The 16455-nt window shown below is 39.8% G+C and overlaps 2 protein-coding genes across 2 annotated transcripts in view; both read right to left on the bottom strand.

The window, feature by feature from the left end:
• Positions 1-2922, bottom strand: part of tars2 (threonyl-tRNA synthetase 2, mitochondrial) — a 55634-nt gene extending 52712 nt beyond the window's left edge. Inside the window, exon 1 of the transcript XR_009062959.1 lies at positions 2331-2922. The gene's annotated coding sequence lies outside the window, so the exon portion shown is untranslated. The remainder of the gene's footprint in view (positions 1-2330) is intronic.
• Positions 2923-3712: 790 nt separating this feature from the next.
• On the bottom strand, positions 3713-14306 carry prpf3 (PRP3 pre-mRNA processing factor 3 homolog (yeast)). The gene is made up of 17 exons (XM_057833807.1): positions 14118-14306; positions 13635-13787; positions 9139-9269; positions 8893-9060; positions 8730-8807; positions 8387-8631; positions 8190-8308; positions 6053-6240; positions 5802-5968; positions 5645-5727; positions 5396-5539; positions 5220-5319; positions 4836-4949; positions 4643-4761; positions 4466-4543; positions 4341-4396; positions 3713-4265 (listed from the first exon to the last, which is right to left on the bottom strand). The coding sequence occupies exons 2-17, from the start codon at positions 13777-13779 to the stop codon at positions 4116-4118; spliced, it is 2085 nt and encodes a 694-aa protein (XP_057689790.1). The 5' UTR covers positions 13780-13787; positions 14118-14306; the 3' UTR covers positions 3713-4115.
• Positions 14307-16455: the final 2149 nt, after the last annotated feature.

Genomic DNA, 16455 nt, shown 5'->3' with positions numbered 1-16455 from the left:
CCCAAACCATTTCAGTCTGACTTCTCTGATTTTCTTTCCAAATCCTCTAACACATGGGAGTCCTAACTTTTTGCAAAGGGGGCCACATTTGGTGTGGTAAAAATGTCGAGGGCCGACCTTGGCTGACGTCCTTTACGTAGAACAATATATTTAAGCAAATTTTAGCAAGCCATTCTGTGTGTCACATTTGCTTTATTTTATTTTTTTTCAAATTAATAATTTTAACAATCTCACAACTAGCCTTTGTGGCGTACTCTTTTGACTCTCGGGCTCTTGCGAAATATTGCTGCTCTGAAATTAAACTAGCTTCAAGTTGCTTCAATTTCTCGCTACGTATCTTCCCTTTAATCTTGTCGTACATGTCAGCGTGTCTTGTTTGGTAATATCACCTCACACACGGCGACTGTCTCTTTGCAAATGAGGCAGACACAGTTGTTGCGTATTTTAGTGAAGAAATGGTCCAATTTCCTTGCCTGGTACTCCAGACTCACCGCTGTTCCAGCTATTAAGTCTGGCCACCATTAAGCAGATAAAAATTCCAGGGTGGAGCAAGCCACAGCAAACAAACGCCGGAGTGGACCAATCAGCGACGGGCGGGACGGGGGACTTGCGCGCGGACGTAAACATACGAGGAGAGCGGAGTTTCTTCAACGTGGCTAGCGCGAGACAGACTGTTGTCAATGACTTGTGTTGGTGTTTTTGGTCATTTAAAACTGATTTTACCGTGGATTGGAACATATTCTCGGCTCTCCTGTTCGCCATCTGTGTTGTTGTGGAGACGACTTCCGACGCGGAAGAGAGACGTTGCTCGTTAAGAACACGTCACGCAAATAAACGAATCTGATTTGTCGATTGATTTTGTACTTGCTCGAGAGGCCGTTAATGGGCTGGGTCCCAGACTATTCTCTCAGTGTTTGAAAAACACAGGGAGAACAGTATGGCCGTGCCAGGTAACCAATTTCCAACTATCCTTGAAACGTCGGCCGTCGCATTGTAAACTTTCCTGTTTTTGTTGATTGTCACCGTTTTAGAAAATTGGGAGTTAAGGGTCACACAGGGTAATGTTGCTTAGAGTGCTGCTGCCTTTTAGTGGGTAATGAGGAGCAGCATTTAGTGTGTAAGCTACTTCATATGCTGGTAGCAGTACTTGCCTGTACTTGCCGCTTAATGGTGGCCAGACTCAATAGCTGGAACAGCGGTGAGTCTGGAGTATCAGGCTATAGCAGTACTGCTGACCAATTTATTAAGTCTGTGTGCGGGCCAGACGTTATTGATTTTATGACAGAGGCTGGGGGCCGCATTTGGCCCCCGGGCCCGATTTTGGACATGTCTGTAATAACATGTGGGTCTCCAAACTGGTCCTCAAGGCCCTCTGTGGGTCATGGTTTTTGTTCCAACCGATCCAACACAGACCGTTGAACCAATGAGGTTTCTGCTAAAACAAGCAGCACCCGACTACATTCAACTGATTCAGTTTGTAAAACACTATATTGGTGAAAAGGTGTCATCTTGTTCGGTAACCCTTCACCCACAGTGGACCTTTATAGAATAGCTTAGGGACCCCTGCTAACATGTTCCGCCCTTCTGATATGCTCATTCCTGATCCTATCCATCCTGGTCACTCCCAAAGAAAACCACAGAATCTTCATCTCTGCCACCTTCAGCTCTGCCTCCTGTCTTTTCCCCAGTTGCGCTGTCTGCAGACCAAACAACATAGCTGGTCTCACCAGTTTTATAGTCCTTTTCTTTCTGGAGCTTGAGGTATTCTTTGTGATGAATGTAAACAAATCTTTGATCTTTTATCCATTCGTGTATAATTTTCGTAAACAGATATATCCTGCATCTAATAAAACAAATAGACGATGCCAAAATGGTGTAAACTGGAACAAAAACAGGTGTAACAGCTAATGAAACTAATGTGTTATTGACGATTGTCAACCTAAATTGTTCAATTTGAAGACGCAACGGCTTGAAATAAACGTCACAGAACCAAAACGTTGAAGCTAGCTTCTTGTAGATCAATGCTTCTAATTTAAAAAATCTTATACGATACCATCTTGATGACCAGAAAGAACTATTTGAACCAGGAGGCCCGACTTTTTAGCAACCTGGCATTCAACCAGGCGCAGCCATTTGCAATAACTTGGCCATAATTAGCGGTTAATGACACTTGGCGCAATGTTGCTTTTACCTTAAATGGATAAAGTAATGCAAATCCCGTTTTTTTCTCCACACCGTTGAACTCCTGGGCGCCCAAAGCGCACTTGAATTGGCATGAGCCCATAGTTTAGCTTATTTTAGCTTAGCCGCAGCTCATTCGGGCTACTTACATTTTTTCAGCCACTTCATCCAGTAGCGAACGACTAGGCTGCTCTGCTTCTTGTTTTCAATGCACCAGCCGGAGAGGCTCTGGATAGACTCCATAGTGTTGGATATTCCTTGAAAGCGTCGGTCCAGAGTGGCTTCCAACCCTCCGTTGGAGCTGCGGGCTCCGGGGCCGCTCGCAGCTCCAGAAGTGGCCGCCATCTTTGCTGCTCTGGCTTGGCGGAGTTGAAGGAGCGCGGCTAGGATGGAGGAGGATGATGCCCGCTAATATCATGCACGTCGTTTTGCAGAAGATGGAACTCGCCATTGCCTTGTGCAGTTGTGTAAGCACATTTTTTTTGTAAGGGAAAGACAACACGTTTTACTCATGTATATTCCTACGAGAAGATACCTAATTAATAACGCAATCATTTTTTCTGTGTGTAATAGTGGGGGAAACTTTAAAAAGGCTAGTATTTCCAAAAAATGACCTCCCATAGTGTGGACAGAAATTTCATCAATATTTTAGAATAATCAAATGCGAGAATATCAGATCACTACCCTTTACCACAAGACGTAATTATTATGATCCCTTGCACCTGTGTTCCTATATCAGTTTATGTGGGGGTATAGCTGACGTCACAAAATGGCCGCACTCATACATTGGTTCCTCCATTACCAGAGGTCTAATTTGCATACTTTGAGCAACGGTCTTTTAATCGCTTATAGTTCTACTATCTGCTATCCTTTAATTTTCTGATAAAGTCGTAAAAAGGACATTAAAGGAAAATACTTATTGTACTTGTCCTGCTCTACTTCCCTTCAATGTTTTTCTTTTTAACAAAAATAGTTGATTTATGTACAAATTTTGAGGAATTTATCTTCCTTAAAATGTAATACAACAAAAATCTTTGTTCACTGAGACTTCAAATGTTTAATTCCCTGGTACAGTGAAAATATTACTAATGTTAAATTTAAAATAAAGATTTGCTTTCTGTTGCCTTTTGAAAGTAGGGTTGTAACAATATATCGATTGTTTAGGCATCATATGGATAAAAAAAAAACAATACTTTAGCAGTTGTTTTGTTAAAAAGGTTTTCCATTCGAATGTTTAAAATGCTGACACATTATCAAAACTTTCAAAATTGCTTTTTAAGTAGTTTTAAGTTAAAACATAGTGGTAAACATGCTTTAAATTAAGTCCCTTGAATTTTTTTTTTTTTTTTTGTACTAATACCAGCAAATATCATCAGTGTCAAAAGAATCAAACCATGAAATTGTTGCGTCACATCACTAGAATCTGCAAGTCCTGAACTACAAATACGCAGGATGGCCTAAATTCTATCAAGTCTTGCATGCCTTTAAAATGTATTGAGTCATTAGCGTTTGATATAAAACAAAATTGTAAAAAAACAACATTCACTGAAGGGACAGGCATTTATTGACAATTGACTCAGAATACACTTCAGTGGTCTATTATAACAGAATATGTGGCCGAGTGATTTGTATCACAGTGTAATTTATCTTACACAACATCCTAAAAGAAACACGCACACATGCGCACACACACACACGCATTCATGCACGATTTGCCACATGTTCCAAAAAGGCTTTATTGATCATCCTTTCCTTAGAAGCCCAACTTGTCACGTGTCCTTGCACAATAGTTTATATTCAACACGAGTTCAAGTCAACCAGTCCATCGTCACGAGAAGCCAGCCAATAAGTTCTGGTGCTTTTTGGAAGGGAGGGTTAGGAAGGGTTGTTGTGAGGTATTTGACTAAAGCGCTTGTGTTCTCCTGTCAAAATCTTCAGTCATCCGCACTGTCCAGAACACTCTTACTAAGAGCCAGATCCCAGTAGTGTTCCGTGCCGTGCTTCTTGAAATGTTCCCTGGCCATGTTCTCTGTGGGGCATTGCTTGAACTTAATGTCCCCAAAGGAGCGGTCTTTAGCTGTACCCTAAAAGAACATTGAAAACCACCACAAATGTATTTTCAGAAGGAACAAATGGGGCACACATTGTAAGACACTCACCTCCCAAATCAACCAGCACTTGTTGTTCCTCCTTGTGTCGTCATCGCCATCTGGATCTACATGAAAGTCAGACATTTGGGCTTGAGATATCTTTGCTAACTAAAGAATGCAAAAGTGTCTCTTACCATCTCTCTTAGAGTTATGCTCTTCCCATTTGATTCTGTGCATCATGAGCTTCTTAAATTTCTTCTGGGATTTGGGGCCTGTAGCAAAAGACAAGTCAGAAGAATGACAGTAACACAGCTAAAACGATTGCAATACCCAATGCTGCTTGACAATTTCTTTGGCTTTTATCCTCTCACCTCCTTCCACAACGACCAAGTTGACATCTTTATGCAAAACGACAGTGCCAGTCAGGTAGAGCTGGTTGGCATTGGCTTCCACTTTGAACTTTTTTGCAGGATTTTGTAGGTTACGAATCCTGTGTAGCGGGAACAGAAAACTCCGTTACGACGTATTTAGCTTTGCAGGACATTTGCGTAAACCTGCACAAACCTGTATACTGTAATGTGAACCCCAGTGCTGAGATCTTCTTTCAACTTCTTCACCTTCTTTTCTTTGCGCTGCTCTGCTGTGAGCTTTCGTGCAGCATTGGCTTCCTCGTGGGCTCTAAAAACAAGTGAGTCAAACAGGAGAACAGGGTTATTATTGTTAATTACATTGAACAAAATGCCGAAAACTGGAATTTTGAAACCATTTTAGATATCTGAAAAAAAAAAAAAAAAAACTAAAAAAAAAAAGTTAACTAAAACTGTATTATGTGTTCACAAAACTAAAACATTGAAACTAGTGAAGCAGAGCACATACTTCCGCTTAAGCAGCCACATTCAAAGCAAAATTTGGTAATTAGATAAGGCAAAGAATTGAGTGACTACTAACTTTTGTCGCTTGGCCATCTGGGCTCTGACATGGGCTTCCACCTTCGTGGGGTCTTGAACCGCCTCAGTCCCCAACACTCTCATCAGGTTGGAGATACGAACTGAGAAAAACAATAGTGTTTGTTAGATATATTTTCATATCAGCGAAATTAGTTTCTTTTTTTTCCCCACGCCTACCTTTGGGCTCCGGTGGGGGCATCAGTCCGAGACGGACCTTTTCCTGTACTTCTTTCTGGCCTTCGCGTCGAGTTTGTCTTCTCAGTTTCTTCTGTTCTTTCTTGGTCAAGTACACACCCAGTGTGACTGGCTTGTCTTTGTCAACTATGGGCAAAAAATACACACACACACAACCACTGTAACCGGTTTAGTCCTTGAGGTATATGAGTGATGTAGTAAATAAGACTGAGAAACACATCATACACTTACCTGGAGGGCTAATCTGGGCAGGATGTTCCACCAAATTGGTAACTCCAAAAAGCACTATCTCATCAAGATTGGTTTCTGGTTTTCTACATGGGGGGGGGGGAGTATGAGAAATTTGGACCTTGATGGGAATCTGACAGGGTGAGTGCTAATTTCTTACATCACTATGTTGGTAGGTAAGATGAAGGAGTCCCACCACTCGATGTTTGGCACCTCACTGTCCCCGATGTCTTTTCTTGGGGCGATCAGAGCCAGCTTGGTGGAGGCGTGGATTCCGGTCTTCTTGGCAGCCTGGGAAATCTCATTCTGTAACCTCTCTAACTGGGCCTGCCAGAACAAAGGGGGACATTTTGATTTTGCAAATATTCTATCTGAGATTTCGGCAATGGTCAATGTGGAACGATATTCGACCTTTGTTCGAATTCTCTGAGCGATCTTCTCAAATCGACCCTGCTCATGGAACTTGAAGGTCTTGCGAGCCCGCTGAGGTGCAAGTACAGTTACACGATTGTCAAAGTATGATGTGGACTCTAGGTCCTCACCGGGCTTTTCTTTGAGTTGCTGACGGAACTGCTCCCTCTTTACCGCCCGAATGTTAGCTGGATGCAGAGAAGAAAGTATGAGGGTCATACAGAACTTGTTTTGTTTCTGAACAGTATCAGTACACAATTGTCAATTGATGCATTTTGTACCCAATATGCTTGACTTTATTGCTGGATGATATCGATCACAAGTCATCATTAGTCATTTTACTTCATGATAATGATAAGCCACAACACAGCGTATTTTAAACAATTTGTTGAGAAAAAAAAATTAAAAAGACTAATTGTTAATTAAATGTCTTTTTAGTGACTGATTATATCCCAATGTAGTAGTACTAGTAGTGGCTGTATGTGTGTTCAATTTAATGAACTCATTTATTGCCACTAACAGCAATAAAATAAAATGGATTGGACATGAAGCTCGATTAGTCAAATCAGGCCGCTCATTCTGAAGACAACACTTGTGTTGCTAGTCATTCTATGTCACACAATCTCGCAGCTTGGATTAGACGTATACCCTCATCAATGGCACCCAATCAATTAACTGTGTTTTATTGATGGACCACATGTTTGTGTTGTGAGGAGATTTGTCACACCCTTGGTTTGTTGGTATGGGAACGTCGACAAATATCAGCACTCTAGAGTTGAGTGCAGCATATTGTAATAATATACTGTATGATAAAAACTGATGATAGCTTCAGTTAATGACAATATGTAACAATTGTGTCAACTATATCAACACCTTCTTAAAATAATCACCCAAGTAATTTTTTCCATTGTGCAACATGAGTTTTTAATAGTTACCGTAATTTCCGGACTATTGAGCGCCACGGATTACAAGCCTCATCCAGTACATTTTTAAAAGAAAAAACATTTTGTACATACATAAGCCTCTCCTGTCTATAAGCCGCGTGTGCCCACCTAGTGGTATGAGATATTTATGAAGAAATACACAGTTTTCTCAGTTTTAATAACATACTTAAACGAATCGGGTTATAATATAGGGCGTGACTTATGGGGGTAGGGGCGGTGCGGAAGAGTGAGAGACCGCCTTTCTGTTGTTGTTGCGGGTGTGTGTGTGCGCGTCGGCTGCTACAGACAGCAGTCGTGTGTTCCACAAGTTTACAAAATAATGAATTGCAACCTAACTCAGCAAGTGACTCTTTGTCAACGTTACAATACCTTGACTTTTCTTTCCAAACAGTGCCAGCAACATGGCACTTAGCAGACTTCTGAAGCTCACTCCTGAGCGTGTCGTCCTCTTCGTCACGCAACAAACCGGCTTTTCGAAACCAATTGGTGATGGTGGATTTTTATCACACTGCTCTGTGCAAAAGTCGCTCTTCGCATGCGGCCAGTTTTGGTAAACGATCTCTCGCTGCTGGTCATCCAAGCCTTCAATTCAACTCGACACGTCATATCCATTTCTTATAGCATTTTCCATGATGCGGGTCTGCTAATTTTACTCATGCACAAAGATGAGGGTCTGCTACTTTGATTCGTGCACAAAGCACGAAGTTAAACTACGGGTAAGAGTGCAAACTAGCGTCTTCCTCGACACATATTCAACTCATTTTATGCTCGAGCACTCCTGGCGGTCATTAGAAAAATTGATAAAATGGCCGCATCATTGCATACGCCGCAGGATTCAAAATGAGGGGAAAAAGGTAGCGGCTTGTAGTCCGGAAATTACGGTACTTACGTTTTTAATCATTTTTGTTTAAAAAAATAAAAATAAAATGGCATAAGCAATTCATTTAACAGGGTTTACATTGTCTACACTACTCGATTTGATCATAGTGTCTTCTCATATTTAATATGAGTTCTGGCAGCTAATGTCCAATCCATTTGAAATGGGAGGGCTAACAATGAATGATCACTGTCATCTATCGCAGTCAAAGGCATGTTATGAGGTTGGGACAGAGAGAAACGCAATTTTATGTATGTGCATATGAAGAAGATGACAATGAAGCTGACTTACTTATTTTCAGCATCTATTTACATACCTTTGAGGGTGGGCATGCGGTGTGTGAGCTCAATCTCTTTGCCTGTGGCGTCCACTGTCCTACCCTTGTCATCCAGAATAAGTGGCGTTGGCTTATTCACTTCTTTCACTTCCACTCTCCTAGGTGATAAGCATATTTACTGAATAAACATTTAGACAATTTCAGCATCTTTTTGGGTGCATTACGGTATTACTTACGGTGGGGCGATTCCCATGGCGTGAAGATTGGCCAGTGCGACAAAGTTATGAGGTATGGAGTTTCCCAACGCACTGAGAATGTTGGGCTTCACCGACATCTGTGACTGGAGGCGCGCCTGTTCTTCAGCCACCTTGCGAGCCTTCTCGATAGCGTCGTTCATGAAGCTGGCGGCCTGAGAGGGCATGATGGACCCGCCCATACCAGCGTGGCTAAGAAGGCGGGACATGGGGGAATCCATTTGTGCCTGAGGGGTGGACAGCAGGCAGCAGGGTTAGGGTTTCAACTAATTATACTGGGAATTTGAATGTTTGTTTCTATTTTGGTGGTTCTTGTTCTAATCACCTGAGCAGGAGATGGAATGTTTAGTTGTTTTCTGCGCTGTTCTATCTGTTTTGTGGCTTCCTCCATCATCTGTTTGATCTAATGAGACACAAAATCTGAACATTAGCAGTGTTTAGAAGCAAAACTGCGTACATTTCCTATGTGCTCAGCTTTTATTTTGTACCTGCATTTTGCTGAGCATTCCTGGACTGTCCGACGGCGGTGCCGGAGTGACCTCAGGCTCTTCCACCTCCTGAAAGCGAGGTACCCGTTTGCGTTTGGTGACCGTACCGTCAGCGATGGGCGTGGCATTTTTCCCACCACCCGTTTCCGTCTCATCACTAAACACCTCCTGACAAAATAAACACATCATCTTTCAAATATTCCAGCTCCAGGTCAAAGTAAAATTACTCGTGTACGCTTCCACTACCTTTATTTCTCTCTTGCGAGTCTTTTCCCCACTTCCTTTGTTGCCACGGGAACCGCGGGTCTCCTCCAGCGCTTCAAAAAGACGCTCGACAAAACTTCCAGCCGATTCGTTTAGGAAAGGGTGAAGTTGGTCTAAGACGAATCAATTCTGAATTAATACTTGGACCATACCCAACACAAAGGTAGTTCTAAAAAAAATTTGCTATATTTTGTTTGCCATTGCGTTTTGGTGGAGCTCGAGTGTGGAATTTTCTCCCCCATATACTCTTTAAGCGGAAGTTCAGGATTTTTGACATTAGGCTTACTCTTCGAGTTAGCAGGGGTTTAGTAAGTTGGTGGAGTTGATTTCAACAAATTCAATTTTGTTTGGAAGTTATTTGTTAGTTTCAGGGCTACGGAGTGGCTAAGCTAGCGCAAGTCAATGGCACCATTATGGCATGCTAATAAAAAAACAATACAGATCTACGAAAAGATCCAACTTAGTCAAATAAATTCGAAACACAGATCATTGTTTCAAAACACCCATGCGGCCAAAACAAAGATGCACCGATACAGATTCTAGTATTGGCAGGGGGTGCTGATCCGGCCCGAAATGGTGATATCGGTATCAGCGAGTCCCAAAAAAGACTGCGCCGATACTATTTACCGGTCCAGTGTCATAACATTTGACCGCAGCCTTTTTTCCTCCTGACGCTCACTACACTCAGTCTCTTTGTTGTGTGATGACACGTGAACACTTTGCATGCCAAGTACGGCTGTCCCAAACGACTAATTTTCTCCCGATTAGTCAGCTGACTATTTTTATGATTAGTCGACTAATCTTATAATTTTTAAAAAAATTTTTATGGTTTTTTTTTTTTTTTTTTTTTTTAAACTAATTTAGCAATGAAATTTTTGTTGACGCTTATCAATTCACAAAAACATTTTGGAACACTTAAATTCTTATTAAAGTACAAATAAACAGATAAATAACAATAATAAATCACAAATAAACAATGAGTTCAAATGCAGATAGAATTAAATTGTGCAAACAAATGTAATGTGAACAGATTCAGAACACTGACTTCACCTTTCCTACATGATTCAAAACAATTCTTAAAAAAAAAACTAGCATTAATATTATTGTATAGTACTATATATAATAGTATTATAATAATTATAATTATTCATTGCCAATCAGACGTTTCATAAAGGGTGTCATTTTAAAGGTATTCTTTGTGTAGAATCTGAAGTATGTAGGATTAACTCCAGAAATCGTTATTTATATGATGAACATGACATGCTTTTATTTTGAAATGTTCACCGGAAGTACGTTCGCTACACCGCTAACTTAAGCTTTACACTCCGCAAAAAAAAGCACTTTTTGTCATTGCATGTGGTGTCAGTAATACATTTTTTTTCCTTTTGGAAATGCTGTTAACCAGCGTTTTTTCATGTTTGAAGTGTCACCTTTTAACCGCAAGTTTTGGAGAAGGCTGCCTGTTTAATAGCAGGCTAAAGTAGGTCGTCTTTTTCCCCCATTTATTTATTATTTACTTATTTTGTATGTCTGAACTTTAATCCTACAGCGTGTTGATGACAGAAAAGAAATGGAGTCTCATATGCCATCAGCACATACGCACAAATGTATGCACGCACGCGCGCGAAGCGATAAAACGCAGCCGTGAAAATGACCGCCCTCATTTTTATTTACCGTGCAATAAATAGACTCATTGCATATCGCGACAGGCTTAGCAACTTCAATAAAACATGTCATTAGTTAGTTAGATGGACTTACAATCTCCAGTCAGTATCATTCACAGCCGATGTGCAGCCAAGCTTGGCAGTGACGAGACAGGACAACAGTGTACCCTCCTTTGTTTCTCTAAAAATAAGTCAATGTTTTGGACTCTCTGGTGCGCTTTTTTGGCTTTGTACCGCTTTCCCCACTTGCATACCAAGCGTCCGATATTCTGAACTTTCCACGCATATATTTTTTTAACCCTTCATTAACCGTCAACGGGATGTTGTGCTCGTCGACGGATTTACGTCATCGATGATGTCGACTATGTCGACTAGTCGGGACAGCTCTAAATTAAAACATGCATAATACTAGCCCAACAGTAAGAAAGTAAAAATAAATTGATAATAATAAACAGTGCAACTTTCATGAAATTATAAGTAATATTAAATAAGTAATAATAATTGACCACAGCATCCTGTCCCTCTATTAGCCTCCTTCTCTGTGCCCCAGCAGCAACATACATACTTACTTTCAGATTACTTCTACAGCACTTTTGAATAGGCTTGCCACACGTCCTTTAAAATAAGGAATCATTCATTTAAAAGTTGAGTTCCGTATTGAAGCAATACAGAATATATATAAATTAAAGCTGTCCCAACTAGTCGACATAGTCGACGTCATCGATGACGTAAATCCGTCGACGGTTAATGAAGCGTTAAAAAAATATATGCGTGGAAAGTTCAGAATGTCGGACGCTCGGTAGGCACAAAGCCAAAAAAGCGCACCAAAATGTCCAAAACATTGACTTATTTCAAAGAAACAAAGGAGGGTACACTGTTGTGTCCTGTCTCTTCAATGCCAAGCTTGGCTGCACCTCGGCCATGAATAAACACCTACGCTGTCACCCAGTAGTAATTTTCGAAGACGACAGGACTAAGTCCATCTAACTATCTAACGACATGTTTTATTGAAGTTGCTAAGCCTATCGCGAAATGGATGAGTCCATTTATCGCACGGCAAATAAAAATGAGGGTGGTAATTTTCACGGCTGTGTCTTATCTCTGCATGCGTGTGCGCGTGTTGATGGCATATGAGACTCCAGTTCCTTTCTCTTATCAACACGCTGTAGAATTAAAGTTCAGACATACAAAATAAGAAAACACATCTATATTAAACACTGCAACGTTAGCATTGCTACACTGAGGTGAATGGGAAAAAAAGGCGACCTACTTTAGCCTGCTGTAAAACATTAGCAGTCTCCTCGTAAACGCAAACTTGCGGTGACACTTAAAACATGACAAATCACTGGTTAAAAGCATTTGCAAATGAAAAAAATGACCCCAAAAAATTATTACTGATACCACATGCAATGACAAAAAGTGCTTTTTTTGCCCTGTGTAAAGCTTAAGTTAGCTGTTTAGCGAACGTACTTCCGGTGAACATTTCAAAATAAATGCATGTCATGTTAGTCATATAAATAACGATTTCATACTTCAGAATTCAGATTCTACACTAAGAATACCTTTAACATGACACCCGTTATGAAAAATCTGATTGGCAATGAATAATTATTATAATACCATTATATATAGTACTATACTATAATATTAATGCTAGGTTTTGTTTAAGAATTGTTTTGAATCATGTTTCAAAGTCGAAGTCAGTGTTCTGAATCTGTTTACATTCCATTCTTTTGCACTAGTTAATTCTATCAGCATTTGAACTCATTGTTTATTTGTGATTTATTATTGTTATTTACGTGTTTATTTGTACTTTAATAAAGAATTTAAGTGTTCCAAAATGTTTTTGTGAATTTATAAGCGTCAACACAAATTTTATTGCTCAGTTAGTAAAAAAAATAAATAAAAAATTGTAGTTGTTTGGGACGACACTATTTTAATTTCACAAATGTAGCACTATTTTGGCCTTCGAGAGCAGTAGACTATTCACTTTTTATGTCTTTTTCCTGTTTCGCAAAGGTAAGCAGCAGCCTGACAAAGCCATGATAGCAATGATTTCACATCCAAGTATGTAGCTCTTTGAAAAAAAAAAAAATCTATCTATAAACGGAGTGATATCAGCCAATACTGCACAGGGCCAAAAAATGGTATCGGTGCAACACTAAAAAACAATGTGACACCAAACTGCCATAATTCATTTAATTCTGCAGGAATATTTTTTTAGATGCGTAATACAACCCCAATAAAGAGGAGTGCTTCAGTCACTCGTTCTCACGCTGCGTTTGAGGGAAGTGGAAAGTCTGACTTATCCTGCTCGGAGGGTACCAGTTGCGACCTTAAAGCACAGATCGCATTCCAAGCAAATGTGAAAAGATGGCTGATCGCCACAAGTTGTTTTATATTTTGGCCTTCAAAAGACATTTTGACCTCCAGCAAACCTGACTTCTCATAAGTGATCAAAATTGTGGAGGCGTACTAATGATATTTTTCCAGATCAGAGGTTGTAAACTCTGACTTCCCAACTTCTTCGAATGCAGCATCAGTCTGCTGAGTTAAGCGACGGCCAGCAACACGGCGAAATGTGCATTTAGAGGCTGTGGAAACATACAGAAGAAAGGGGCAAAGGAAAGTTTCCACATATTCGTTGGGCATCGGACATCAATGGGATCCGGTTCTAACACTCCGGTTTCCCGGAACCGTTCAAATTTTTAAATTTCGATTCCATGTTTCGATACCCTGACTGCCGAGCGGAAAAAATTGCTGCTGAAAACCACAAAGAAAAAGCCACAAGAAGCGCGTGTTTGTGAAATTCACCTGTTGTTTTCCTTTTATCCAGCCCCTTCCCGACACACTGCAGCGCGACAGTGACCACAGTTGGTTCAGAGAAGCCAAGCACCTTCTTCACGGTGCGCTCCACCCACGGCCTTATCTCCTCCACATCCCGTTTGGGAAGAGACATCCTCTCGTCTGACAGAAATACAGTACATCTAAAGTCAAATGTTGATCCATACTCGCAATGGCACATGTTAAAAACAAACCCCCCAAAAAAGCGCCATTCAATCGTTCTTTTAGCCACCCTTCCACACATCGATCTTATCAGTAAAATATTCCATTAACGACAACAGTGTGTTTATACGTGCATATACCAGTATATTAAAAGAAAAAGTGCAGCATATGTGATAGATTCAAATCCTGTCAAAAGTCACGCACCCGCGAAAAGTGGCTGGCTCATAATGCTAACGTGAACGTTGTTAGCACAGTTTTACAGTGAAGGAAAAAAGCCGCTGTGTTACTTACAAAATCTTCCTAGTTCCGTTATCGGGAATGAAGACACCCAGAGGGGCCGTAAAAACGGTCAGAATCCGCTTTCAGGCGTTTGACACACAGTTTAGCACGAAGTTTTCTCGATAACTTTGAATTTAGTCGCGCGGCTTTATACGTTCACACTACGTTGTTATCAAACAACCCGGAAGAGGAAATAGCTATTCTTCTTCTTCATCTAAGTCTATACAGAGGTATGTCATTAGAGTTTATGTTACCTGCCCTCTACCGGCATCCAAGCAAAATGACGTTATCACATTTCTACTGTACTACAGTTCTGCAGTACATTTTATCATTCAACGATTGCTATTTAATTATATACAAGTAATTATATGACTAACATAAAATCTCGTGTACCTAATAATGTAATGAAAATAATAGTCATACCCTGTCCTGACCTCCCTCATCGTCTTAAAGTATACTTGTTACGAAGTGTATCCCCTCCCTACTTGTACCGCTACGTAATACAGCCAGTGCCGGCCCAGCCTATATGCAGATTATGCAGCTGCATAGGGCCCCTGACCACTAGGGAGCCCCAATCTGGCAATTTTTTTAAAATTTATATTCTATTTTGTTTACTACAGTTTGCTTTATTAGACTTTTGATACTTGATTACAAGCTTAAAAAAATAAAAGTTCTTCCTTAACTTATTTCTTTCCTCTTTTAGAAAAAGGTTTGGCGCTATCTACTGTAAGTACTGACAATCATTTGGGGTGAGAAGTTTGAAGTATGCACTACTGTAAGTACTGACAATCATTTGGGGTGAGAAGTTTGAAGTATGCAGTGCAACAAAATCTGATTAATATACAAAATATGGACGTATGAGTTGGATTGCATGTATGGGTTTCACAGTACACCGTGACGAAATGGTGGGCCAAAAATATGGGCCCCTTTGCATTATTTTGCTTAGGGCCCCAAAATGGCCTGGGCCGGCCCTGAATACAGCTGGGTAGCATAGATGGTTGCACTTTGTATATACAGTGGTAGTATCATGAGCGGAGTTTAAGGGGGGCCAGGGGGGCCGAAAAGTGTCATTGCATGTAATTGACTTTCCTGTATGTATAAAAGTTGTAAAGCAATAAAGCAAACAGCAAAAATTAATGAAATGAACAAAAAAATAAGATATTTTTATAATGGGTCAAAATTATTTTTCGAACACATCATGTGGATAGCACCTTAGATGACCATTTGCTTTGCATATTATTTAAAAAATTTGTTCAATTTTCATTCAATTCAATTCAATTTTATTTTTCAAATGATTTTTTTCTTTGATTGAAATTTTTTTTTTTTTTTTTTTGAAGCAACTTTTTGGGGGATTGAATGATTTACATACAAATGTCCTACCCATAATATGGCCCAAACACAAAAAGGATTGCTAAAATCAAAGAAAACTTTTTTTTTTTTTAAGTGTTCAAGTGCAAATATTTCACTCTCAAATATTTTTTCGCATTCAAAAACTTTTTTTTTGATTGAAATGAGTTTTCATTTGAAAATATATATTTTTTGTTTGAAGCAACTTATTTTTTGATTGAATAATAAAGACTAATAAAATCTTAGCCAAAATGTGGCCCAAACGCAAAACAACATTACCTCACTCCAAAAAAAAAAAAAAAAAAACTAAGAAAAATAGCTTTCAAATGCAATTTTTTTGAGTTTCAAATGTATTTTTGCATTCAAACACATTTTTATGGGATCGAATAATTAAGACATAAATCCACCTCCATATGTCTCCGCCCAGGGGATACAATTTTTGACTGGGGTCACTACATTGGCTCGACAACAGCGGACATACCATATTCAATGGAGGATGATCTTGGTGAAAAGTATAGCTGTCCTAAGTAGCCCGATTTAGAATTCCCCTCAATAATGATGGGAAACAAAAAAAACGCTCATTTTCAACTTATTATCATAAATATTCTTGTAAGTTAATTTTATTGCTGACACTGCGTTTTGGGGTCATCAACATGTTTTGCCCCCCCTGGCCCAAAAGTCAAACTGCGCCTATGGGTAGTATATACAAGTTTGACACTCTGACTGAACCTACATGTTTAGTCTACCACTGAATTGGACAACACTGTACTGATGCTGGGTCCCGTTCCATATTGTGGCACGCTGTTCTCAATTGCATCTATTCAGAACACTGACTCAAAAGAAGTAGAAAAAAGTCTCAACTTTTTCTTTGGTGGCGCTCATGTTAACATGAAATTAAAATAATAAACAGTGTTAATTAATTTGTGAATTAACTCAGAGTTCACTAGTTAACTTCCAAAGCAATAATATATAACAAATAATAAACACAGACAAGGCTGAAAAA

This window comes from Corythoichthys intestinalis, chromosome 4 (genome assembly GCF_030265065.1).
Source record: "Corythoichthys intestinalis isolate RoL2023-P3 chromosome 4, ASM3026506v1, whole genome shotgun sequence".
Taxonomy (NCBI): Eukaryota; Metazoa; Chordata; class Actinopteri; order Syngnathiformes; family Syngnathidae; genus Corythoichthys; species Corythoichthys intestinalis.
Note: the sequence above shows the minus strand (reverse complement) of the source record. Positions and strands in the feature narration are given on the sequence as shown.